This window comes from Physcomitrium patens, chromosome 14 (genome assembly GCF_059467195.1).
Source record: "Physcomitrium patens ecotype Gransden chromosome 14, ASM5946719v1, whole genome shotgun sequence".
In the NCBI taxonomy this organism is placed as follows: Eukaryota; Viridiplantae; Streptophyta; class Bryopsida; order Funariales; family Funariaceae; genus Physcomitrium; species Physcomitrium patens.
Genome location: NC_143423.1, coordinates 14,960,567 through 14,988,053, shown reverse-complemented (window position 1 = coordinate 14,988,053; position 27,487 = coordinate 14,960,567). Strand labels below are relative to the sequence as shown.

At 30.9% G+C, this 27,487-nt stretch overlaps 1 protein-coding gene across 2 annotated transcripts; it reads left to right on the top strand.

The window, feature by feature from the left end:
• The first annotated feature begins 23,328 nt into the window (after positions 1-23,328).
• LOC112291109 (MYG1 protein C694.04c) lies at positions 23,329-27,139 on the top strand. 2 transcript variants are annotated; one of them, XM_090256001.1, is made up of 7 exons: positions 23,329-23,760; positions 24,781-24,927; positions 25,170-25,268; positions 25,550-25,721; positions 26,028-26,095; positions 26,208-26,279; positions 26,767-27,139. In XM_090256001.1, the coding sequence occupies exons 1-7, from the start codon at positions 23,437-23,439 to the stop codon at positions 27,007-27,009; spliced, it is 1,125 nt and encodes a 374-aa protein (XP_090112127.1). In that variant the 5' UTR covers positions 23,329-23,436; the 3' UTR covers positions 27,010-27,139. The 2 variants fall into 2 exon arrangements, with proteins under 2 accessions (XP_090112127.1, XP_024393909.1); XM_024538141.3 differs by having other exon boundaries at positions 23,330-23,760; positions 25,550-25,738; positions 25,976-26,095.
• Positions 27,140-27,487: the final 348 nt, after the last annotated feature.

The following is a 27,487-nucleotide window of genomic DNA, read 5'->3' as shown; positions in this document are numbered from 1 at the left end:
GGTCATATGGGCACATATTGACATTATCAGTCCAACACTGCAATCCTTTTTTGTGGTAGACTCCTTACTACGAAGGGAGCATTATTGTACAGGATTGAGATACATGGTCATTGTAATTTCAACAAATACATGAGTAAGTCATTTTTTTAATCCAGAATTAGAACCACAGTAAAGCTGAAGTCTTGAATGATGAAAACACGCTCCTTCTAGCTTTGTTTTGATTATGAATGAATTAAACTAGATATCTAACCTTCCTTCCTTGTTTTTGGCCATCTATTCACACTTCCTTCACCAACTTTTTTCATGACATCCAATCTCATTTTCAAGGCGGTAAGGCTCATTTAGAGTACGAGACCACCTACAGTCATGAAGGCACTGCACGCCCATACAGAAATTTGCATAAGTGAGATAGGGAGGGAGAGTGCCAGTTGGCATTGAGGGAGTGCCAACTGTGGAAATATAAGCTGACCTGGAGCCCAATTGGAAAAAGAGATCTTGTGTGAAGCCCATTAATGTCCTTGTAAGGTCTATCACCCTTTGACAACTAATAGTGTGTGGCAAGCCACTCATGATAGCGGCCATATCCTTTTAAACAATTACAAAAAGAACAACACACACGCACATACAAACAAGTGGGGTATACCCTTTGGATATCTACCAAAGTATACTTGTAATGTGGATGGAAATAAATAGAACAAAATAAGACATAAAAAAAAGTATAGCTGATTGATTGATTGATTGATTGATTGATTAATCAATGCCAGGCTCCAGCAAGTTGCCAGCTGGGATTCCATGTCTGTCTTTCAACTATACAATGAAATAGAATTATAATAAATGATTCCAATTATTTCTCTTCATGTCATTAATAAATAACAAAATACACACACACATATATATATATATATATATATATAAACTTTAGAGTGTTCATTTGGATGATGGAGATTGTTTGTGAGGGCTCCAAGTTGTGATATAATATTTGAACTTAGAAGAGAAGGTTGTAGTCCTGATAGATAACCAAACTTCCTTGAAGAAAGTTATCAAGTTATTTTTATTGATATATATATTATCAATTATGCACATGTATACAAATATTCTGTTTTGGATATCTCTTTATTACATCTACAATATTAAAACAATATGTTTTATTATATTTTATAATTTTTTTCTACATATATTTTTTACTTCTACACTAGCATAACTTTTTTGGTTAAATATTACAATATATCTTTTATTTTATATATATATATATATATATGCATGCTCTAAAAATTAGCAACTAGATTATTCTTATATTTAATAAGTTTTGTAGATTTTTATCAATGATGTCTCATTAGAACTCTAAAGTTAGTCATTGTTTTGAGAGATGTCATTTTAAGTTAAACTTGTACATTAGATTGTTTTTCTATTTTTATGTTCTTTGTAGCAACTATGTATTTGTAAGATATTCTAAAATATTCTTAAATAAGTGCATATGCATACAATATTTTTTTATATAGAGAATAGATAGTTTAATACTACCACTTATGTCTTTTCTATTTTTTTCTCTAAGCATTAATAACAAAATTTTCATGTTTTATAAGAAAAATAAGTGTTATTAACTATAACTTTATTCTATTATTCTTTGTAATATAAGTAGATATATTGATGTAAAAATATATTCTATTTTCATAATTTAGATGTAAAAGGATATAGATTAGTTTCAAAGAAAAGTTTATTTTTCTTTATCTTCTAAGTTACATCATTTTTATTTTTTATTTCTACTTTTTTTTTTCTAGTATTTATAATTGGTATTTAAAATGGGAATTTTGGCTAACATTTGTTTTCTAAGAGTACTTATTTTCAACTATTAATACTAAGGTATAAATAATTAAAAATAAAAAATATATTTTTTATTGATAATATAGATTTATTTATTTAATTAATTTTTTTGTAAGATTTCATTGATCTTCTAAGATTAAAGCTATTCTTCTGGTTTAAAAAGATATTTTTGTGTTAAATAAAAGTTATCCAAGGATTTGTCTTTAAGGCATTTTAACATGTTTGTATATTATTTACAACTTTTTTAGCAAATAATTGACTTATTAGATTTTATTAAAAACTTGATTATAAATTTAAATATCTTATATATATATGCATGTAATTTTTTTTTTTTTTTTTTTTTTTTTTTTTGGATATAGAATATTTTGTAATTAATATCTAAATAATTTTAATAATTAGATCGTTCAGACAAAAAAACTTTTAGTGTCAATACTGGTAATGAGGCCATAAGAAGCATATTTGGATTAAATAAATATAAATATTTATTAAAGATATATTAGCTTTGTATTATCTATAATAATTTCATAAATAAATAATTTATTATAAAAATATATTTATGTAATATATATAAATCAATTAATTATATGATTATACTAATAATTTTTATTTTGTATAAAAATAACTACATGTTTAATTTATTAGATGGTAATTTATAAGTTTTATTTGCCTTTTAGAAAGAATTTTATTTGAATTAATTGTTAGATATCTAAATATTGCTAAGTTATATAAACATATCAAAATTAAACCAAAATCAAAACCTTTAATTTTCTTAAATATTTTTTAACAAATAAAATCATAGACCTTAGTTATATTTGGTTTTCAAATAATATCTAAATTTTTTCTTTATTTCTACTTAATTACTTTATAAGTAAATAATATAGTAGCTTATACAAATCTAAAAGTTATAAAAGTTTATATTTAACTTCTTGTTAAAAAATAATGGATTTATTTTATATTTATAAATTATATATATATATATATATATATATATATATATATATATATATATATATATATATATATGAAAATTAAATTCAAGAAAATTATAAACTTGTGATTTATTATTACTTCTTTATTTTTTTCTTTAAAATAAGAGTTTTTATTAATCTTCTTATACAACCTTTAAAAAAATCTTTATATCAAGACAATTTGAGTTAGGTTAATAATATCAACATGGTTTTTAATCATCTACCAATAAGATTTAAAAGCTTCCTTGATTATCATATTTTGACCTAGATTTTGTTAGTAAATGGAATATATATATATATATACACACACACATATATATAAAGGATTTTCTTAAAGAATTTATAGTTTCTTTATTATATATAATGGATGATCATATCCACTAGTATATTTATTTGGATAAATAGAACAAAGTAGAAGTAGAAGTAAGTTAATTATTGATATCTTGTTGCAAAGCTTTTTAGTAGCTTTATAGACTTTATACATATTTATAAGTGATTGGTATATTGACAAATTTGCTACAAATTGTACATTTAGCTATTTGTATAACAATTTAGCAATGTGACATACATGTCAAAAACTTGCCTTGTAAATTAGATATGTGTTTTGTAAGTTGGAAAAATGACATATGGCATATGGAACATTTTAAAGTATTTCTATAGTATAAAGTATATATGGAAGTAAAACTGGGGTCTTCCTAATTCTTATTAATGCCTTTCTTGTGAATTATCTTGGTTCAAGACTTCTTAGTCTTTTTGTATTTAGCAATAGCTATTCTAGCTTTAACTTTATATCTATGTATTAGTATTTTACTTTTTTCTTTTGATAATATAAGAATATTATTTTATTTTTAGAAATAATTTTATGATTCATATCTTTAACAATATATTTTTAAGATTATAGAATAATAACTATTTCTAATGGTCTTTTGATAATTTTATTTTTTCTATTCAAATAATATTAAAAAATTAATTTTTAAAATTATAAAATATCTACTTTATTTAAAAATAATATCTTCAATAAATATAACCATTCAATTTTTATTATATTATATTTTAAAATTTCAAAATTATTCTTTTAAACAATGTCTCTTTTTGTATTTTACATCTTTTTTTATCTTATTTCTATGCTAGATTATACAAAAATAATATATAAGAAGAATGTATATCTTATTTCATAGTTCAATCAAATAAAATACATGTGTTTTTTTTTAATTTATATATATATATATATATATATATATATATATATATATATTTTTAAATGTGATTTTTTAAATTTATCTTTTACTACATTTTTTATATATACTTTTTAAAATTTATTACCTTTTAATGTAACTATTTTATATTTAATAGAAGATTAAGGATTAAATATTTTTAGAATATCAAGAATTTTGGAAGGTAATAAATTTTATTTTACTTTATTCTCATTAATTCTATATTTATAGATATTTTTGATACAGAAAAGATGTTATATAAAAATAATTAAGCTTTATAAGTGTGTTAATAGTATCTTTTATATTTAAATCCAGTATTTAGTAGAATTATAAAAATAAAATAAATCCATAAATTTCAAATATTCTTATTGGACTTGTATTTTCTTTTTTCTACTAAAAAACTTCTTCTATTAGAATTATATGGGTAGTCTTTTATTTTTGCTACTATATTTTAATCCTCTCTAATTATCCAACTTATAGTATTTGATATTAGTTTTTTTTTAATAAATTCCATAATGTCATTTTTTAAAATTTTATTTGATTATTCTATATCAGCAATTCTAAAATATTTTACATGTGTATTGTTTAAAGTTACTTATAATATTTTATGTCTAACAATAATCCTATATAGAAATTTACATCCTTAATAAATAGATTGATGAATGTTCTTATTTTGCTTTTGCCAATTCCATCTTCTTTTTGACTATATCTTAATATTACTTTAATACATTCTAATCTTTTTTTCAAATTTTATAACCAAATTTTCTTGTGTCATGCCACTTATTTATATTCTTATGGTAACAAACATCATAAGATAGATGAATAAATTTCATATAATTTCTAATTTGGTTGTTTTGTTTTTTTATTACTAAATCTTGAGACATCAAAATATTTTAATAAAGTATTTATTTTATTTATGAATAATAAAAAGTATGATAATCTATTTTATGGTTATTTTATCGATTAGAAAAATAGAAGCATTCTAAGATTACTTGAGATATATCCAAAGTTAATCTACTTTCTAATTTTTAATTTAGAGTTATAAAGATGTTACTACTTTAAAGTCTCTTTTATGCTATTCTCTTAACACTTGCATTTGGATCTCTTTAATCAACAAGGATTAGAGATGTAATTATATAGAATAGATTGAATTGATTATTGCATCAATAATATTTTTTTCTTCATATATTTTATATTTTTTCATGAATAACATGATATTAAAGAAAGTATATAAATTCATAACTAAAATATTATTTACATATGTTTTTTCTTTATTTAATTTATATCATTTTTCTGTCATTTTAAAAATCAATTATACAATCATATTTTTAGATCAACTTAAAAAGATGACACAATAGATGAACTAATAATATCAAAAATTAATCTTAGTTTAAATATAGAAGATATGATTTTTTAAAAATGTTGGTTTTATTCACGTTTATAACCTCTAATCATTCTCTCCACTTTTTATTGACCCATTTCTAAATCTGAGTCAAAAATTATATTTTGTATAGTTTTAATTTTTTATACATGTACATCTAATTTTTAATCTTTATCTTAGATCATTCTTGATGTGATGCACTTTATTTACTAGTTTAAATTTTAATCATTTATAATGGTATATATTGATTTTTGAACAATAATAAATATTAATAGAACTTTGATCTAAAATATTTTCAACCATAATACAAAAGATATATATTTAGAGATTCTTATGTACTAAAAAAATATTCATATATATATATATATATATATATATATATATCAAAAACTTATGTGTAGTAATAATAACTATAAATTACCAAATGATTTATAAGATTTTTTATAAGATTTTGTTTTAGAATTTAGAATTTATAAGTTAATTTAATTCATTTCTCCATAAGGTTTGACCAATAACATCTAACAAAATATTTGTATCTTTAAGTGAAGTTCAAAAATATAGAATTTTCATATTTAAAGCAAAGAATAAAGAATAGAAGCAAAATCAGCTATATGTGTGGATTGAGGAGAAGTTTTGGCTTAGCAAAGTTCCCTCATAAGTAGTAACTTTAAGCAACACAAGAACTTTAAGTACATACAATTAGTGAAATTTTTAGCAAAAAGAGTGGGAATTGTTTGCTTCTCCAAATTAGATAATGCATTGATAAATTCAATCCTTCAATTAAATTAAGTAAAGATTTTTTTTTATTTTTTTTATTTGGTCGTTGAACAAAAATTATAGAGATGCAATGCAAAGATAGTACACCTTCATTTAATTGTATGAGAGCTAATAAAGAAAAAAAAGACACCACCTTGCCAAACCTTTTGACATCAATACAAAAATAAAGTCTCTAGAGTTTTTAGATTAGTGGCTCTATCACTTTTAAAAGTATTTTACTTTTATATAATGTAAATCATTTGAAAAAACCGGATTAGTTAATATGAAAGCTATTGCCTCATTGCATCTTACATTAGAAGAAAAGATCACAAATTATATTCTAAGATAAATCTTTATTATGGACAAAAAAAATCTTTATTTCTACATGGCACTTAATTGCAAAATTTTATGGCATGAAATCAAAGAATAAAAAAGACAAAGCTTTTTTTACAATAGTACTTATATAAAATCTATATAGAAGCAAAAAGTTGGAATCTTTTATCATAAATAGTGTAATAAATTTATAATGCTTCATGAAGAAGTTAAGAAAATATTTGTAATTTTATTGTAAGATTACTAAAAAGACATAGATGATTGAGCTCTAGTTTTGCAAATAGTTGAAATATTTAAAAAAAAAAAAAATGGTCTATAAGATTTTTTTTTTCTTCTTTGATAATGCACTATCCTATGGAACATGTACTTTGAACCTTGAGCATATTGAAATGTCATTGTTTCCTCCCAATATAGCATCAAAATTTTAATCGATAGATGTTGGTAAAATTATTACTTTTAAGCAGCATTATTGACACTTTTATTTATAAGATGGAGTTAAGAAAGATAAAAAAAAGAGAAGCAAATGTTAATAAGATTGATCAACTAATATTAATATATATAATGAAGTTACTTAAATTGCTATGCCTACATCAATAATTTCTAATTACTTTTAGCACATAAGGTTATTTATTAATTGCTCCTAAGAATTACAACTTCAGAAAGATGAAGATAATATCATCAACAATCATCTTTTAGATAGCATCTAAAGACTACAAATCTATAATATAATATCAATAAAAGCCTTTCTTAATCTTGTTTCAAGAACTTTAATAAAACATGAACAATTATTTCATGATGAAATGCTAGCACGTATTGCAAGCGAGGAGATTGAAGATAAAGATGAAAAAATAGAAGTTGTGCTTGACCAAAAAGTAAAAAAAATAAAAAGATTTCTATCTTCTATAATATCATCTATTAAATTTTTAGCAAAATAACTCTTATTGATACTAAAATTTTGAATTATGAAGACAAGTCTTCCAATATTGAACTACTAAACCTTAAAGGCAACATACTACCTTTTTATAAATTAGAGATTCTTTTCTAATCTAAAATTTATACTTTAATATTTTGATATTTAAAAAATATCAATAAATAGACTTAATTTTATATAAGTTATTAAAAAATAAAAAATAAACTAAAAAAATAAATCAAAGCTTCATTTAAAATCTAAAAAAAAGTTGGCATGATATTGCTTTCAAGGATATGAATCACAAAGAACTAAAGAATCAATATACTTTTATATTACTAGAATATAATATATAATCACACAAAGATGGTATAATATTAAAATTAAAATGGCTATTTTCAAAGACAAAAAGACTAAAGAATCTAAAAATAAAACTAAAAATAAGAAAGGCATTGACAAGAGTGAGAAAGACATCACTTTTGCCTCCTTATATATTATCTAATTAGGAATTAAGTGGCAACATTTTATAGGATTTGTAATACATGTCCAACTTATAAGACACACATTTACCTTACAAGATAAGTTTCTATCATAGACATACATATTTACTCCAATAATTATATATATAATCAAGTAGAAGTAAAAAAATAGATTAATTTCATAATATCTTCTAAAAAAACCTCTTTGAAACTTTATAGATACTACTTTGGCTTTATATGAATTTTTAGTTAATTGATAAATTAGAAACTTGATCAAAAAATTAGCCATGGGATACACATATTAGTAGCTTGTAGAACAAGTTAATTATGTGGCTCACATATAGATAACTTAGCTTGGAAGTTAAGTCATATGTCTAGTAAAGTTAACACATTTTGGAGGTCTTATAGAATATTGCCATATGGCTTCTAATTAGAGAGTATATATAGAGGCAAGAGTGAAGCCTTCTTCACTCTTGTCAATGTCTTTCTAGTCTTTAGTCTTGTTTCAAAACTTTCTAGTCTTCTTATCTTTGGCAATAGCTATTCTGATTCTATATATTACCATCTTTGAGTGATTTTTTAGTTTTTTTGAGTATGATAAGAGTTTATTGAGGATTTCTTTTTTTGAGATTCATATCCTTGATAGTTTCTTGTATGTGCACCATATGGCCAACTTGTACCATAATTCATCAACATATATTATATATAGCTAATTTTTTGTTCAAGTTTTCAATCTAACAATTACATATAAATAATTACTATGTCAAATCCAAGTCTATAAAGCTTCTAAAAAGCTTGTCTATAAGATATAAGATATTATCAAATTTATTTCTATTTAATTTCTATAGCTTAGATAAATATGTTTATTTGTGACATTTATCTATCAATAAAAAAGAAGACATTTCAACCAAAATATTCTATAAGATATCTTATATTTTTTTTTAAAGTTTTAATGATAGAATTTGTATCTTAACTATTGAACTTTAAAGAACTCAAATTAAGATCCATGATCAAATTGAAGTTTAAAATTCTACATTAAGGCTGATGTCCATCAAATGAGCCATATGAATTCTTTTTTGGCCAAGCCAACTTCACCATTGTGTTAAAAAAATATTTTTAAATAATGATTGACTACTCACATGCCTTTATCTATAAAAATTTGTAATACTTATGAAGATTAAAAGTATAGAAATTTGGATTGACTTTTATCTAAATTGTATATTTAGATTACTTCTAACTTATTTCTAACTTATTTATGACATCTTTGATAATATAATTATATTAAAAAATAATATAATTAAATAAAAATTAAAAAGAATAATTAATATTAAATTAATTAATGATCTATTTATTAGAAATAATAAAATTAGAACTATTTTATTATGTTGCTACTAGAATTGGCATAGATTGCAAAGCCGTCATATAATTTTGTCTCTTTTAAATACATATTTGTATCATGATTGTTTATATTTTTAAATTTTTTACTACTCTTATCTATTCCTATATATAATATCTATTAAATAAAATAAATCACCATCTGCTATATTCCTAAATGTCATTAAGGTATAGATATAGAATTGCAAATTAGGTATTTTGGTAGTTTCATATTGTCATATGTATTAAAAGAGGAATTAGCATGAGAAGAAGATTTCAAGTAGGTTTTATTATGGCCTCATGTAGTCATATGTAGTTAATATTTTGGTTCTTTCTCAATGAATCTCTTCAAAGAATTGTTGTATTTCTTGTTGAAGTCCATCCTTGTTAGGTATAATCTTGTAGACAAAAACTTCTTAGATTGGGCCATATCAAGAAGCATTTTTGATAGAGGCTATAAATTAGTATTCAAAAGTAGCTATTATATGATGAATTGTGATTGAATCGATGTTGAGATATGATGATATGTCTTTGGAAATCAACTACATAGAAGGGATTAATTACCAGATTGATTTACATTACATTGTTTTTAAAAAACTCCTCTTTTAGTCCAAATATCTATGAATATATAGTTACTTTTTTCATTTTGTAGTTTTGGAGGTTGCTTGTATCATTGGAAATTTCACCAAGCCTCTATCTTTATGTATATGATTGTCTTCTATGCCTTATATAGAACCAATTTTGTATAATATGGTAAATATTCTCCATTGAAAATGCACCAATTATACTAGATGTTCCAAAAGGATGAGTGTCCATAGTATCAACCATAGAGTATGAAAGAAAATCTTGATGAAGAGCATTAGTTCTAACACAGGATGTATGTTAGGGTTGAATGAACTATAAAAGACTTCATTCCAATTGTTAAGTGGTGGAAGGAGGGTGGTCGTGTGAAATAAATTATACTTGATTTACATTACATTGAAATGAGAGCAATGCCAAAAGGCATGGGTTATTGTTTCAATGGTGTTCTTATTGCAAAGAAAGCATTGACTATTTTATTACATCACATTCTGTAATATGCTTACTAAGATTTTTTTTCACAAAGACTAGCCATTTTATGGCTAATAACTTCTTAGGTATTCACGACTGCTATAAAGTATAGTTAAATTTTTTATATTTTTTGTTGTCAATATTATAGGCTCTGAAGATGGTTCTTTATTTTGTAGAATCACAATGCTCTAACTTTATTATCTATAGTCTTACTTAGTGGTATAGTTGAAGAGATTGGTGCATGATAAGTTCCTTATTGCATCTATATCTAATCTATTAGATCAAGTAGAAAGTAGCAAATGGACTTGTCACTTGCTAGCCAAAGTGTAATGTTCACAGTAGGCTTCATTAACGGATTGCAGTCCTTGAAGACTCCATTCACTCTCGTGCAAGTTATTATCCTTATGCACTTGACTTTGTTGTCTTCAAGGTGAATAGATCCATTACTAACAAGTTTTAACTCTTTGGAGTTTGTTATTGTATTATGTGAAATCTTGCTTAAAAATAAATTAGGTATTTGATTGTAGAAAGTAAAAGAAAATTGCAACAACAAGTTCTAATACCTCTAATAAAATCATATATAAAATATAATTAAAGCTTAACAAATATAATCAAATATTAATCAAGTCCAATTAAATTTTCATAGAAATTATAAAAAAAATACAAAAAAAATCCTAAAGAACTTCTAAAGAAATTATAAAGAAATCTAAAAGAAAACTTAAAGAAATCTTAAAGAATCATAAAGAAATCCTAAAGAATTCCAAAGAAATTCTAAACTATAAACCAATCTTAATTAAATCTTAAATCCTAAATGAATACTAATTAGATCCTAAATTCTACACCAAATCCAAATCAACTCCAAAACAAATTGTACTCAAAATCTACTTGAACTTCAATAACCTCTAATCCAATTGTTCAAATTTACAACATACATTCAACACAATTATATTCACATCTCCACAAAATTTCATCCATAGATCTATTTTAAAACTTACAAAATTATCCAAATTATAAATTCTATTTTATTTCACTAAATCCGAAGTCACCCAAAACAACTTTAACTTTGCAAAGCTCTTACAAAGTCATTATAAACTCAAATTATTCAAAACCAATGCTTTAAGAAATCTTATGAAGTCTTCTTCCAAATCTTTTTGTCTAATTTGTAAAAGAACCCCAAAGTAGCCATAAATGTATGGTTTTATATTTGAAGGTCTGATTTTGACCAAGGTTGACAACCAAGCTTCTTTAGGTATCAATTTTTGTCTTCTTGAGGTAATTTTTACTAAAATCGATTCCTAAATTCCTTATATATATGCCTATATCTTTTATTTTTTTAATCTATCTTTTTTGCCTTATTTATGGCTCTATAAAATAAGTAGAAGCCCACTTTGCAATAAATGTGGCATTTGCACTTTTAGTTTATTATCCTTTGACTATTATTTATATTTTTAAGGTAATTTTTTACAATATTTTGAAATAAGATCTTCTAAAATATTATATTTTCTTCACTTTTTTACCTATTAGCTGTGTTATATCATGACACCATTAGAATGTATTTGTCTCTATATAGAATTCTATCATTGATCTTGAATATATGGAAGATATCTATTCTGAAATTGTTAGTATTTGTTCTCCACCATTCAATTGAAGCATAGGATTGAGCCTTTCTAAGGTGCCTTAACATGCTATCTAATAGCTTTGTGAGTTGTGATTCATTTTTTAACTTCCAATGTGACATTTTACTATGTCCATTGTTGTATAATGTAAATTCTTGCTTGAGGATGCACTAAGTACCTAACTTTAGAAAATAAATAGAAAATGCAACAACAAGCTCTTGTTAAGTCTAATAAAATCTTAGATAAATTGTAAGAAATTCTTAATAATCTTAATCAAATTTTAACCAATTAAAAAGAATTATTTTTAGAAATTACAAAAAGAATATAAAGAAGTTATAAATTAATCTCAAAAAATAAAATCCTAAAGAAATATAAAAATAGAATATTTAAATAAATAAAAATAATATTATAAAAATATTAAAAATAAAAATATTTTAAAAAATAAAAAAGAATATTTAAAATATTAAAAATAAATCCTAAATAAATCCTAAATAAATCTTAATTAAATCTTGATGTAGCTTTAATCAAATCCTAATGAAATTCTAATAATCTTAAATAAATCCTAATAAAATCTTAATTAAATTTTAATTAAATCCTAAATCAAAACTTAATAAAATTTTAATAAATTTTTAGCCAAATCCAAATTTAATCCTAATAAAATTCTAAAAAATTCTAAAAAAATCCTAAATAAATATTAATCAATTACTATAGCTATTTTAAAATCTCAATAAAAATTAATTGAATTTTTCATCTTAATTGAAATTTTATTCAAGTTTTAATCTATATATAATTTATAATAATATAAAAGTTGAAAAAAATCAAACTCACCAATTAAAAGCAAAGTTCTCAAAACCTCTCAGATATTGGCCATACTTCTTCTTTAACTTGAATGTTAATCTTTTAACAACGATTTTTCTTTATTGAATCATTCAATAGCTTCAAAATTTGATTGATTTGTAGATTTCTAAGTCTAAACGGATCTCAATAATTTTTTCTTCAATTGATCTAGTAGTTGTTACAAATCACAAAAATCTTCACTAAACTTAAATTTTAATTATCTAAGACTATAATCCATAAAAACTCTCACTATCTTCAATCTAATCACTCAATTGACATAAAATTTCTCAAAAAAATTTAAAACAAGCACAATAATAAACAAAAAAAATTACACTCATAAATATGCTATGCCACTCACACAATCTTTAAATTTGTGATTTTTTTTTTATTTCTCAAAATCCAAATTCATTGAATATATCTTTCATGTTGAAAAGCCCTCAAAACCTCAATATTCCTTTAAATCACATGAAATCAATTCTCAAAAATCCTTTCATAAGTGTGCTCTCAAATCATGTTTTTTTATCAACCAAAGAACCTTAGAAATACTATATAGATGCAATTTTATAACTTAAGTTCTAATATCAATCTTGGTTCACAATTGGTCCTCTTTAAGTATCAATTCTTCATATTTTGAGGTAATATTTATAAAAACATATTTTCAATTCTCTCCTAAAAATACATGTATTAATCATTTATCTTATTTATTTTATTTGGTTCACTTAAGCTCTTCTAAAGGAAAAAGAAGTCTCTACTTTAAGAAGATATTATTAAAATTTATTAATTTTTGTTACTTCCTTACCTATTATCTATATTTCTAAAATAATTTACTAAAGTATTTTTGTTTAAGTTTTTGTATAATATATATATATATATATATATATATATATATATATATATATATATATTTTATTTTATTTCCACCATATAGTTGTATTACTGTATAACATTGTGTTATGCCAAGTTGCCAAGTTTGTATCCTATAAATCTTTTTATGATTTTTTTTCTTATCTTATCTATAAATAATAGCCATCTGCTATATGGTTTCTCCATGTGGTACTATCTTGGGCTTGCAATAGGATGTTGTTGTATATTAGTTGATAGATGATCTTATTTTTATATCAAGGATTATTCTTGTAGATACCATATTATAATTCTTGCCATATTTGACAAATATATTGATCTATAAATATAAGTCTTTAATTGTTACCAAGATTTTAGCATCTATTATCTAGTGTGGGCTTAAATATCATTTTCTTCCATTGTAATACTAAATTTTTATAGTGTGTCATCGAAAGAAGACCTTTTAGGACTCGATTCTTGGAGCTATATCTCACATTATTTATTTTGCAAGTAATGCTTTAGCTTAGATGTCTAGATTGAAGACTTTCAGTCTTCTATGTGTTATTGGTTGGATTTTCATTTTTCATAATATCTTAGCTTAAATATTACTAGTAATAATTCTAGACCAAAAATAGTTGTATACAAGTGCTTTGATTTGTTTGAAAATTTTAATTTCCTTATATGAGTATGAAGTTATATATTAGATGGAGGCTAAAATAACTTGATTTATGATGATGGTTCTACTTGCAAGCAACAATTGTTGGATCTCCACTTGATAAATTAAGTTGTAACTTGTCAAAGTACTTTTGTTCTATTTTTTAGGTAACATTTAAAAATTAATTAAAAATCCAAGATAGTGCATTAATGAACCTAGCCAAACCTAAATTAGACCTTATTGCTATCTCCATTCAAAGTCCTAAGTTCTTATGAATGACCAAACTGTTACAGTTTTATATCAATTAATTTTTGTATTTGAGGCTTTATAGTAGATTTTTAGTATGTTTATTATTCTATTCAAATTATTTGGCTTTTCTTTTAAGAACAATAAAGTCTTACTAACAAACATGGAATTAGACTGACAAATTTGATCTAATATTATTATGCCTTCACTCATGTTTGTTTTGCTCTAATATATATTCTACGGCATTGATAGCAAAGAAAAATAGATAAGGTGTTAGGAGACAACCTTGGCATACCAATCTCTCTAATTTACAACATTGGCCTTATTTGCTATTGATTTTAATTAGTGTTGCAACATTTATATTGAGTACCATTATCCAATTGATCCATTTTACATAAAAGCCTATTTGTATCATAGTTTTTTTAAGGAAGGACTAACTAATTCTATTGTATGCCTTCTCAAAATCTAAAAGCATTGGTACTAAGTCTTAATTGTTTTTTTTGCCGAAGTCATTACTTTAGTAGCAAAGAAGATATTATCAAACATATACATCTTCTTTTAATAAATCATGTTTGAGATTTATATATCTATTTAGATAAATTTAGAACTAATTGATTAGTAAATACTTTTGCTATTAACTTATATATTATAATAAGTAGAGAAATTGGATAGTAATTGGGAATCAAGGAAAAATCATCTATTTTTGGAATTAGCACAATATTGCTAATATTGAGCTTTGTAGGGAATCTTCCTTAATTGAAGACTTCTTTGATTAGTGTTATCACATCTTTACCACCTTTTTTTTAACATGTTTGAAAGAATTTAGATAGCATCATATCAATTCCAGGTGCTTTTCTTTTAGATAGGCCTTTCATAATTGTTTTTATTTTTACATCTATAACCTTTCATTCTAATTTTATATTTTATATAGATGATATGAATCAAGGTGTGCTAACAAGATATTATTTTTAGGTATTTGTATTATCTTCTATAGATTCGTCTCTAATATATAGATGTTTATAATAGTTCTAGATATAGGTGGCTATATTATATTAGTATTTTAAAATTCATCAATCTATATTGAATTCTCTTATATAAATCTTCTAGTATCATGCCCCATTAGATTGGAGGAAATTTGTATTACATTAATCACCTACTGTCACGGACACAAAATACAGACTTGAAATCTAACAAGAAGTTCAAGAAGAAGTGGCAGAACTAGATTAAACAGATGAGTACAAGAACAACACCAGAAAGGTGAGCTAGAACTCCAAGAGATGTGTTGTCGAGACTGAAGAACCCTTCAGCCTCGACTCCTATATATACTACTGAATAGGAAGCTTCTCGAGCTACTTCCGCTAATTAGGACGCTTCTCCAACAACTTCTACTAATTAGGAAACTTCTCGAGCAACTTCCTAGAATCTATCAGAATATTCTAGAACCTTCTAAGAATATTCTAGAACCTTCTAAGAGAATCTTTAGGGAATATTCTAAGAATCTTCTAGAACCTTCTAAAGGAATCTTTAGAGAATATCCTAGAAGAATATTCGAAGAATCTTCTAATGTATGTCCATGACATCACCTCCTCTTCTAGCTTCGAGGTCTCCGAGAAGCAATGTTGTTATCAGTCAATACCAACGCAAGAAAATGAAAATCTGTCGCATCACATCCGCTATGAATTCCAATTGTTGTTCGCGAGGCAAATGATTCATCGGCCCTTGGAGCCAACGGTAGTGACCAACACCTTCAACCTCTGACCAAGCGTGGACTTCTGTGTCTTCATTGTGAAACTGTCCTCCAAATACACCTTCTGGCTGACCGTCGTAGGCAGGCTCGACCTCAAATACAATTACTAGCGATCTGTTGCTCGGTATCCTCCGACGTCGTCGTGGTGCAGGCGGTTCTTCATCTCGCGGTCGTCTTCGTGAGCTAGTCGCTTGAGATGACATAACAAGTGTAGTATCTTGACTATCCATGTCTAAAGGCTAAAATGATGAGAGCAAACTATAGTTGCTAACAAAGTTCTACACTATCGAACTATGGGTTTTGGAGGTGCCCTCCTCCCTTTTTATGCTACTTGATGAGCAAGCTTCAGCAAGAAGCTATCGTTGAATCGGCTTAGGTTTATGAGGATATCGTTGATGAAATTCTTGTACCTTTTTTGGCGTATTGGCAAGATTTTCGGCACGCTCCCACGTTCGTTCATTGATGTCGTATCCACTCCAATGCACTAAATACTCCAATTTTCTTCTATTACGCCGTGAATCTAGTACCTTTTCCACCTCGTATTCCTCATGGTTTTCAATTTCGATACTTGGTGGCGGACTTTGTACTCTTTGGGGAAAAGCTGACTCTCGATAAGGTTCCAACAAAGACACGTGAAAGACTGGATGTACCTTCATAGTAGCTGGTAACTCCAGACGATATGCCATCGGATTGATCTGCTTCCCGATAATAAATGGCCCTAATCTCCGATAGTCCAATTTGTCACATGGCCGCTTGGTCTTGATATTCCGTCGAAGAAGCCATACTTTACTTCCAACTTTAAAAGTAGGCGCCTCATTTCGATATTTATCTGCAGATGCCTTGTAACTCTCTTGGGCAGATTACAATTGAAGCTTCAACGTCGCTTGAAGCTCCGATAGTTGCTTCACAAATCCTTCAGCTGCTGGGTTGTTATTTGCTGAAGAACTCAATAAATCGAGCTTGGGGTGGTATCCGTAGTTGGAGAAGAATGGTGTTTGTTGAGTTGACGCATGAAGAGTGTTGTTGTATGCGAACTCAGCAAGCGGTAGATATGCAGTCCAATCATCTTGTTGATAGTTGATGGTGCATCGTAAATATTGCTCCAAAACTTGATTCACCCGCTCCGTTTGACCGTCAGTTTGAGGATGAAAAGACGAAGAGAGCTTAATATCCACCTTCAATATCTCAAAGAGGGACCTCCAAAACTTGGATACAAACTGAGTACCTCGATCCGACACGATATCATCTGGTAGGCCATGATAACGATATATGTTATCAAGAAAGAGTCTTGCGGTGTCTTCACTTGACGATGTTTTCTTGCAAGGCACGAAATGCGCCATCTTTGTAAATCGATCCACCACAACAAAGATGCTGTCAAATGAATTCGATGGCGGTAGGTCCGTAATGAAGTCCATAGAAACTGAAGACCATGGTCGGTGCGGAATAGGCAATGGCTGGAGAAGTCCATATGGACGATGTCGAGGGATCTTGGATCTTGAACAAACATCACAAGAAAGGACAAATTCCTTCACATCCTTCCACATTTGGGGCCACCAAAAATCTCGTGAAATGAGCTCCAAAGTCTTGTTGAATCCAAAATGTCCCGCAGCTGGAAAGTCGTGGCGAGATTGAAGTACTCGGAGTCGAGTTGGTCCTTTTGGGATATACAACCGCTCCTCAAAATACAGAAGATCTCCCTCCACCTTAAACTTGTCATTATCGACACGTTGTTTGATGTCAAGAGCTATAGAATCCTCAATGGTCGCAGTACGTATCTCGCTGAGGAAGCCATCATCAATAGTTGCAACAGTAGCAAAAATCCTGAATTTTTCTGGTTTCAACAATGTTGTACATTGTTGATCAAACGCTGCTTCTCCAGCCTTTGGCGCAAGATACGATCTCCTCGATAATGCGTCAGATAATCCTTGCTGTTTTCCAGGGCGATGGTGATAATAAAGTCAAATCGTGATAGAGACATATTCCATCGAGCTTGACGACGATTCAAAATTCGAGCTGTCATGAAGTACTCCAAATTCTTGTGGTCCGTATAAACAGTCATTGGATGTGCAGCTCCTTCGAAGAAGTGACGCCACTCTTGGAAGGCATCCACTATAGCAAGCAGCTCTTTGTCGTGGATCTCGTAGTTGATCTCAGCAGCAGAGAACTTTCGTGAATAGAACGCAACTGGGTGAAGCTTCTTGTCTATGCCCATCTGTGAAAGCACAGCTTCCAAAGCAAAATCTGAAGCATCGGTCTCTAAATAGAAAGCCTTTGCAAAGTCAGGGTGTACCAAGATTGGAGCCGTAGTGAATGCCATCTTGAGATCTTGAAATGCTTTTGCTGCTTGTGATCCCCATTCGAGCTTGTCTTTGCTTGTTAGACGCGTGAGTGGTGCAGCAACTTGAGAATAATTCTTGATGAAGATCCGATAGAAGTTAGCAAATCCAAGAAAACACTGAACATCTCTAACCGTCTTCGGAACTTCCCAAGATATAATTGCTTCTACTTTTTTTGGATCCATCTTCAAGCCCTCTGTAGTCGCAATGAAGCCCAAAAATTCCATCTCATTCTAGTGAAATTGACACTTCTCCAACTTGGCGTAGAGTCCTCGTTCGCATAGTTTTTCAAGAACCAAACAAACGTGCTTCTCATGTTCTTCTTCATTCTTGGAAAATATCAAAATATCATCCAGATAGATGACAACAAAGTCATCGAGGTACTCCCGAAAGATGTCGTTCATCATATGCTGAAAGACCGCTGGAACATTGGTAAGACCAAAAGGCATGACATTATACTCAAAATGGCCATACCTTGTACGAAAGGCTGTCTTCCATTCATCTCCTTCTTTGATTCGCACAAGGTTGTAGGCTCCTCTTAAATCAATCTTTGTAAAAATTCTTGCACGTCCAAGTTGATCTAAGAGGCCGGAGATCAAAGGTAAGGGATAGCAATTTTTCTTGGTCACCTTGTTGAGTCCTCGATAGTCCACGCACATCCGCAGTGAGCCATCCTTTTTCTTCACGAATAGGATTGGTGCTCCAGCTGGCGACTTTGAATGTCGAATAAAATTCTTGGCTAGATTCTCATCGATGTACTTCTGCAATTCTGCCAACTCCGTCTGCGATAGGTTGTATATTGGACCAAAAGGTGGTTGCGCTCCTTCCTCTAAGTCTATGGCGCAATCATATGGTCGATGTTCCGGTAGTATATCGGCGTTCTTCTTCTGAAACACGTCTTCAAAATCCCTATATTGCTCTGGTATATTCGATGTTGAGATATTCTCGCCGCTAGTTGGAGCTGCATAAATGACAAATGGTGCGCCTTCCTTGGACGATCTTAGGAACGCTCTCGCTCCAATAAACATGGATTTCTTCATATAGGTTCTACCAACAGGTTTATTATTATTTTTTTCAGGAAATGTTATCCTTCATAGCCTCCAATCAATGGACGGATTATGATCTTCTAACCAAGAAAGACCAAGGATAACAGGGCTTGATGGGGTTCTAATAATATTAAAAATAACGTGACTACTATGGTCCTTAAACACCACTTCTATAGGTTCTGATTCGTGGGTAACGTTGCCTAACAATAAGGGTCATCCATCTATCACCTCTACGTGAACAGGTTTGGACTTCTGTACTAAACGGATCTTGTGGCGTTTAGCAAACTCTTCATCTAAAAAACAAGTAGATGCCCCCGAATCCAATAAAGCTAAAGTTTTTTGTTTTTGAGGGCCTAAAAACAAAGGAATTGTAAAACAACGGGCAGGTTGGACAGAGAAGGAGGAACCTGATTGTTGTCATGATATTAGATTGTCCAGCCGCACGGTTCCTACTGTGGCTGGGCGTCGTCGTTTTCCGGAATCATCGCACTTCTAGTCTTGACAGGGTGCCAATTTTGCTTCTTTGGGCAATTTCCAACCTTGTGACCTTCTTCTCCACAGTACAAACATAACCCTTCCTCCATACGCCGTTTCTTCTCTGTTGGAGTAAGAGATCGGACACGCGTCGTGTCGATTTGCATGGCTGTTGCCTCCGAATGTGAGTTTAAGCTATTTGCAGACATAGTCACGTCGTAACGAGTCATTTGGTGTCTTGGACGTTGGTCTTGGCGACGCTGGAATAGGCGGTTGTCACACTTTACAGCTTGGCTAATAGCTTCGTTGAGCGTTTGAGGATCAGGAAGAGATAACAGCAAGTCCTTCACATCATCCTTCAAGCCCCAATAAAACTGACTCACCAACGCCTCTTCACCCCAATTAATGTCACTTGCCAATTGTCTGAAATCCGAGGCATAGACTGATGCAGAGCATGTTCCTTGTCGTAGCGATCGGATCTTTGTTGTAGCCCATCGAACTTTATCATGCTCGCCAAATGCTTCTGCAAACGCCTCCAAGAACGTTTCAAAGTTGCTCAGGATTGGCGATCGCTTCTCAAACAAGGAAGTAAACCAAGACAGAGCTTGTGCTGTAAGCAAGGTTCCAACAAGCCCAACACGCGCTTCCTCCGTCGGATAACGTTCGGGCTGTAAAATTGTTATCAACCTGATTTGGTTGACAAAACCTCGAAACTTGGAACGAGTTCCATCAAACTTATCCGGAAGACTAACTCGAGGCTCCTTTCGTTGTAGGACTACTCGATCTTGTTGAAATGGAGGTAGAACTGCTTCTTCTGGCGCAGAAGTTTGAGGCTGATATGCTTTAGATGGCGCTATCTCACATGCTCTATTGTTATGGAGTCCTACCATGACTCCTTCGATCTCTGTTGTCTTATGTGACAACGAGGCAAGAGCATTTATGATGGCGTCTAGTTTGGATTCCAAACTTTCAGCCATTTTAACGTCTTGACCTTCGGCTAACCTTCAGAAAGAAGAAAAAAGAGTTTTGACAAGAGGACAATATTGGTTCAGAGGAGAGTACTCCGCAACCTCTAAAACGCCTTAAGACTCCAAGATGAGGGGTAATCCACTCTCTCCAAGAAGAATAAGGCTCCAATATTGAGAAAGAAGAGATATCAGTTTAGAGGAGGGTAATCCGCAACCTCTAAAACACTAGCACACCTTCAAGAAGAGGGGTAATCCACTCTCTAACAAGAAGGAACTAGCTCTGATACTAGTGAAAATGTAGTCTCGACAAACTGTCACGGACACAAAATACAGACTTGAAATCTAACAAGAAGTTCAAGAAGAAGTGGCAGAACTAGATTAAACAGATGAGTACAAGAACAACACCAGAAAGGTGAGCTAGAACTCCAAGAGATGTGTTGTCGAGACTGAAGAACCCTTCAGCCTCGACTCCTATATATACTACTGAATAGGAAGCTTCTCGAGCTACTTCCGCTAATTAGGACGCTTCTCCAACAACTTCTACTAATTAGGAAACTTCTCGAGCAACTTCCTAGAATCTATCAGAATATTCTAGAACCTTCTAAGAGAATCTTTAGGGAATATTCTAAGAATCTTCTAGAACCTTCTAAAGGAATCTTTAGAGAATATTCTAGAAGAATATTCGAAGAATCTTCCAATGTATGTCCATGACACCTACTCTTATCTATTTGACTAAAAGAGAGGTAAATTATTTATCAAGCCTTCAATATCTAATTTTTAAAATTTTCAATTGTGCCAAGTTAAGTATTTCTCAAGTCTTTAGATGATGCCAATTTTTTTATAGGAGTTATTTTGCCATAAGTAGTTCTATGAATTTTTCTTGGTATTATTATTTCTTTAATTTTTAGACTTTTTTGGCTATGTTTGAATTGATTTTGTATATTGCATGAAAGGCAATGTGAATTTTTTCATACCATGAGTGTGACTGGATTTGTGATATTCCTTTTTTTGAAGCATCTATGAAAAGTTTTCTACCTATTGCCATATCTAGTTATTTTTTGTGAATATGTGGTATAATGCAATGAACTCATCAGAGTATCATTACTTTTGAAAATTAGTGTTTCTAATACAAGGTCTAGGATAGTTTGTATAAATATTAATATTATTTGATCATATGTAATGTCATTGCTAGAAAGTTTAATTCCCAATGCCTTCTAAAAGTAAGAATAAATTAGTGGAGAGTAGTAGAATACTGCTCTATCAATTGTGTTAGATTTATCTATTATAAAAGGTGGTTTTGTTGTTTTTTCTATCTATACAAATTGTATCTGTTGTAGTACTAGACTAGGTTATTTTGAGGATCTTGGTCCATTAATCTTTGAACTTTTTTCTTCCTAGCTAGCGAAGTTATATGTAAGAAGGTTGTTTGCTATAGAGTCCTTAGAATTAGTAGTCTTATTGCATGGATGTTTCCTCTTCTTTCTTTAATTGAGTATGCAATATTTTGTATGATATAAAATGCTTCAGCATTGATTGCATTGTATAGGTAGTCTACTATACTCAATTTTATATTCTTTATCATCTCCAGTAAAATTGAATAGAATCAATGATTGAGATAGGTTTGTTATGTTAAAGATAAGTAATTAGACTTGAGGTCCTGCTATCTTATTATAATAAGTTACAGATAGATCTATTGCAATCACTTTACCAATAGTACTAAAGTTTTTTGTGAGGAGTTGTAGATTTCTAAAAATATATCTTATGCTTTAGAGTTGGGCCCAAATTAGAAAGTTAGTGTGGTGGATGGTTGACATGGATTTGGAATCGAAGTGTATCTGTCACATTATGAACATAAACTCTTAATTATTGAATTTATGTTGTTTGCTTAAGGTTTGTATTTTTCCTTATTTGCTAGTAAATTGGATTTGCATTGAACCTAGATTTGTAGAAGTATTTGTAGTGCCTACAATTATAGTATCAATTTTATATGCATGAAAGAGAATCTTTACATTTGGCTCAACTATATCAAACTACTGCGCTCAAATAAGTATTCCATTCCTGGACACTCTAATATTAGTTAGAGAACCAACAAAGCCTCGTCTCAACTTTTCAGTTAAAGTCCACTTTAACGGAAACATATCGAAACGGAGCCTTTTCTCCAGTCTGAAATCGCATGCGACAGGCAAAGGCCGTCTTGGTCACAACTGCGAAAAGGGGCGGTGAGCGACGGCGACATAACGGCGGTAAAACGGCGCTTTGGGGTGATGGGTGGAGGCCGTTCGGCTATCCAGTTCAGCTGACCTTCAAGCATCCGTCGGCACCGTCGCCGCGATCCTGTAAGCTTTGATTTTGCGAGTCGTTGCTGAAGGGGTTGCGAGATCGAAGACGATGCTGCGGAGTCTCATGCTGTCCCATGTCACCAGGAGATCGATACCCTGTGCGCCCCTCCGGAGCTCTTCGGCGTTGTCGGCAGTCGCACGCTCTCCGTCATGGTGGCTTTTCCAGCGGTGTGGCAGCGCAGGGCATGAGGATCCAGTGTCCACCGGGAGCTTCTGTCGGACATTTGCTGCGCTTGGGGGCGGTGACAAGATGGGCAAGAGGGTAGGCACTCATAATGGGACCTTTCATTGCGACGAAGCGCTTGGGTGCTTCATGATCCGGCTCACTGACAAGTTTGCTGATGCGGAGATTGTGCGGACCCGTGATCAGCAGGTGCGAGATGGGTCCAATTTGTGAATTTGTCTATTCTTTTGTGGTTCAGGTGCTGAATTTTGCTGTTCGATTTCTACTCTTGGGTTTTTTCTCTGTGTCGGATTCTGGGTTTATCATAAACCCTAAATTTTTCTCGAACCATTCATTGAGGCGTTTGGAAATTGATATCATGGCAGTCGTTCCTTCTTGACCTGGCTTTAGTCTTAAAGCTCTGGCGAAAGCTAGAGTTTCATAATCTTGCTAGTGGGGAGATATTTTGAGATTGGTAGTGATGGGGGGAGTTCTTTGGCTTTACGAGTAGCTTGACGTATCCGGACAATGCTCTGTAATTTTCATGAAAGGTTCTGTAGGGATTTCTGCGTTCTCGTTCTGTCGGTATCATTAGTGGTGTGTAGGTCTCGTGAAACTCATGTGCAGCATGCATGAAGCTGGTGTATACATTTAGAGTGGGAAATGTTGAGCTTCTGGATATTGAGAATATATAGAAGTGACCGAAATAATCCTAAAAGAGAGCGTGGTGAAGCCATTTTCAAATGAGGGTTCAGCGAGGTATATGGTTCCATTCTTCGTGTATTTTTCTGAACGATGCACTCTGGTCAAGAGATGCAACAACAGAAAGTCGGATTTACTGCCTAGAAATAGCAACCAACATTGTCTAATGTGTTCCAAATTGGTTGAGATTAGATAAGTACTTCAACTTTTGAACTTTTTGGTTTTCCTGTGAAACGAGAGACATGTGGCTCGTCGCCAAAGTCGATTTGATCAGCTCGTTGATATGACGGTAACTTTAGAACCTTTGGGAAGAAAACGAGAAAAACTTTTTTGCTCCATTTTTCCCCCGAAATTCTATCTTTTCCTTGGATGCATCTACATTAGACACATTATAATCCAGTTTAATAGTTCTGAAGCTAGTACTGTGGAATTAAGGCACGATCATAACGAGATTCAAACTTTGAGGGATAATGAGTTTATGTGGTTATCATCGATATTGGGCATCTGCTTATGTAATTATTTATTCAGGTCCTGGACACTTGTGATGCTGTACTGGACGTGGGTGGTGTTTATGATCCTGTAATTGATCGTTATGATCACCACCAGCGTGGGTTCGACTGCAGTTTTGGTCATGGGTTTGTCACGAAGCTGAGTAGTGCTGGACTAATTTATAAGGTAAAACTTGGCTTTTCCTATTCTTTCATGCCATAGTTTGCAGCAATGCATCTTATTTCCTTCTGCTTGGTGATGTTTATTTCTTGTAAACCTCAGATGTCATTTGCATTAGTTAGCTTGTTTGAACTTGTTCAGCACTCGGACACATCAAAATTCATAATTGTGGGCTTTTGGTCAATGTTAGCTTTCCTTGTTGCATCTGAAGCAAAAGTTGAATTGTGACCTCTGGATTCATTTTGCAGCACTACGGACAAGAGATAGTGGCGAAGGAGCTAGGCCTGAGTGAAGATCACCCAGATGTTCAGCGAGTCTTTTTGACAATGTACAAAAGCTTTGTAGAGGTAACTTGTATTTTACAAATCGCTATGGTTGTACATGAGTGTGAATGTTGATAACCTTAGTACGAGACACCACAAAATTATTAAAAATTTGATATCCTCACGAGTTACAGGAGTGAAGTTTAATTGCTCGTGGTAGAATTGTGAACTTCGTACACACGGTAATTTTTTTACATTTCTAGACATCAACGTTTTACCTTTAGCATCAATCGTATACAACCGATGGTTGCTGATGTCCACAGTTATGATACAGTATTGATTGGATTGTTTTTCCCTGAATGCAGGCCATTGATGGAGTTGATAATGGAATTAATCAATATGACACAGACAAATTCCCCCGTTACGTAAATGATACACACTTATCAGCCAGAGTGGGAAGACTGAACCCCGGTTGGATGGACGAGAAGACACCAGAAGCTGAAGATGAGGCTTTTCGCAAAGCCATGAGCCTAACAGGTATCGAATTTTTGCAGGTATTTACAGACTTCTTTGGGGGCCACATCACACCCACCTTTTAAAGTTGCTCTGCTCTGGGGTCTCAGTTTCGCCGTTTAGCACTTAGGTTTATCAGATGGAGCTGGATGTTTTGAAGTCAAACTTATGAAACCAAGTGACTGATCAAGTTATTTAAGGTCTGTAAGTTATGTGCATGCACGTCAAAGTGGTTATTGTTGTCCATTAATATTAATTTTATAATCGGGGTCTGGCAGTCTTTACGGTATTATGCCAGATCTTGGTTGCCAGCTCGATCTATTGTTGCAGATTGCGTTGCTGATAGGAAAGAGTCTAACAAATCTGGCGAAATTCTGATCATTAAGCAATACTGCCCTGTAAGTTATTTTGAATTGCACATTTTTCTCGATATTAACCTTGTTTTTGATACTATATGGTTTTCAACTGTAGTAGGGTTTCTATCACTTAAAGTATTTATGATGTTGACAGTGGAAGGGGCACCTGATCGAGCTTGAAAAGGAGTTGAACGTGGATCCAACTATCAAATATGTACTCTATGAGGTACTACAACATTGCTTGTTGTATTTTTTTGGCTAATATGCATGCAAGCTTCTCTTAATGTAGAAGCTCTTCTCTAGATTTGGTTCAAGATCAGCACTCGTCAAGCGAAGAGGAAGTTTGTGGTAATTCAGTAAGCGGTTTTGACGATATTCTGTCTCCATTTTTGTCTTCTGTTAAATTTCTTTTTGGAATGATCGGAAATGCTTCTAAACTAACACAGGACGATGAGGGAAATAAGTACTACAGTAGCTTAAAATTAAAACTGTGCTGGATTACCTTGTCAAGAATCATGCTTTTAAGTTTTAACATTTATTAGCTTGACAACTTTTGACTCCTACACTCTTGCCATCCTGTTAGACTGGTTCAGATCACTATAGAACATTTCTATTTATTCAGCATGGTGCTGCGCAGTCCTAATGGTGACACCAATAGTTGATAAGTGATCACGATTCGATATCTAATTTTTACGTTGTGCATGTATGAGCAGGATGGCCGCAGTAAGGGATGGAGAGTGCAAGCAGTTTCCGTGAGTCCAGGGTCATTTGAAAGTCGGCTGCCACTGCCTTCTACTTGGCGGGGTTTGAGGGACGATGAACTCTCAAGAGAAACTGGGATTGATGGAGGTGTATTTGTTCACATGAGTGGTTTTATTGGTGGGAATAAAACATTCGAAGGGGCGCTTGCAATGGCAGAAAAGGCTTTGGCAATGAGAGACTCTCAAACTGTGTAGGTCGTGTTCTGGAGAACTCTTTCGCACACTAAATTCTAGAATTCAAGTAAATTCTCTGATTCAATTTTTTTATATATGAAATCAGCGCATTTCCTCGTTTTGGTGGAAATAGTGCTTCGGATTCGTCCTTTATGATCTTGCATGCTTTAAATCGAAAACTATCACCTTCGAAGCGAGAGCCTCATATGATTACTAGGTTAGATGGTCTCTTAAACCTTGTGATCAGTGTTGAATTTTTCACTTTATGATGTGCTAACACTATGCACAGTTATCTAACTGGGATGCTGCTTGCACGACTTTGCTGAAATGATTTCTTTTATTAATTACAGCGTTTAGCTATGTAACTGTAATTGGTTAAGCTGTAATTGTGGTGGAAGGCCAACTTGAATGAACCAGTTTAAATTATGATTATTCTATTCATACATCCACATTCACTAAAACTTTTGCATCTTTTGCATGATGAATAAGCTGTTTTTGC

Bases quoted from the DNA above. Each gene is read 5' to 3' on its own strand.
- LOC112291109 (XM_024538141.3), top strand. From the start codon at position 23,437: ATGCTGCGGAGTCTCATGCTGTCCCATGTCACCAGGAGATCGATACCC. The intron at 23,761-24,780 runs GTGCGAGATGGG...TTATTTATTCAG, and splicing joins TGCGGACCCGTGATCAGCAG to GTCCTGGACACTTGTGATGC. The intron at 25,269-25,549 runs GTAACTTGTATT...CCCTGAATGCAG, and splicing joins TGTACAAAAGCTTTGTAGAG to GCCATTGATGGAGTTGATAA.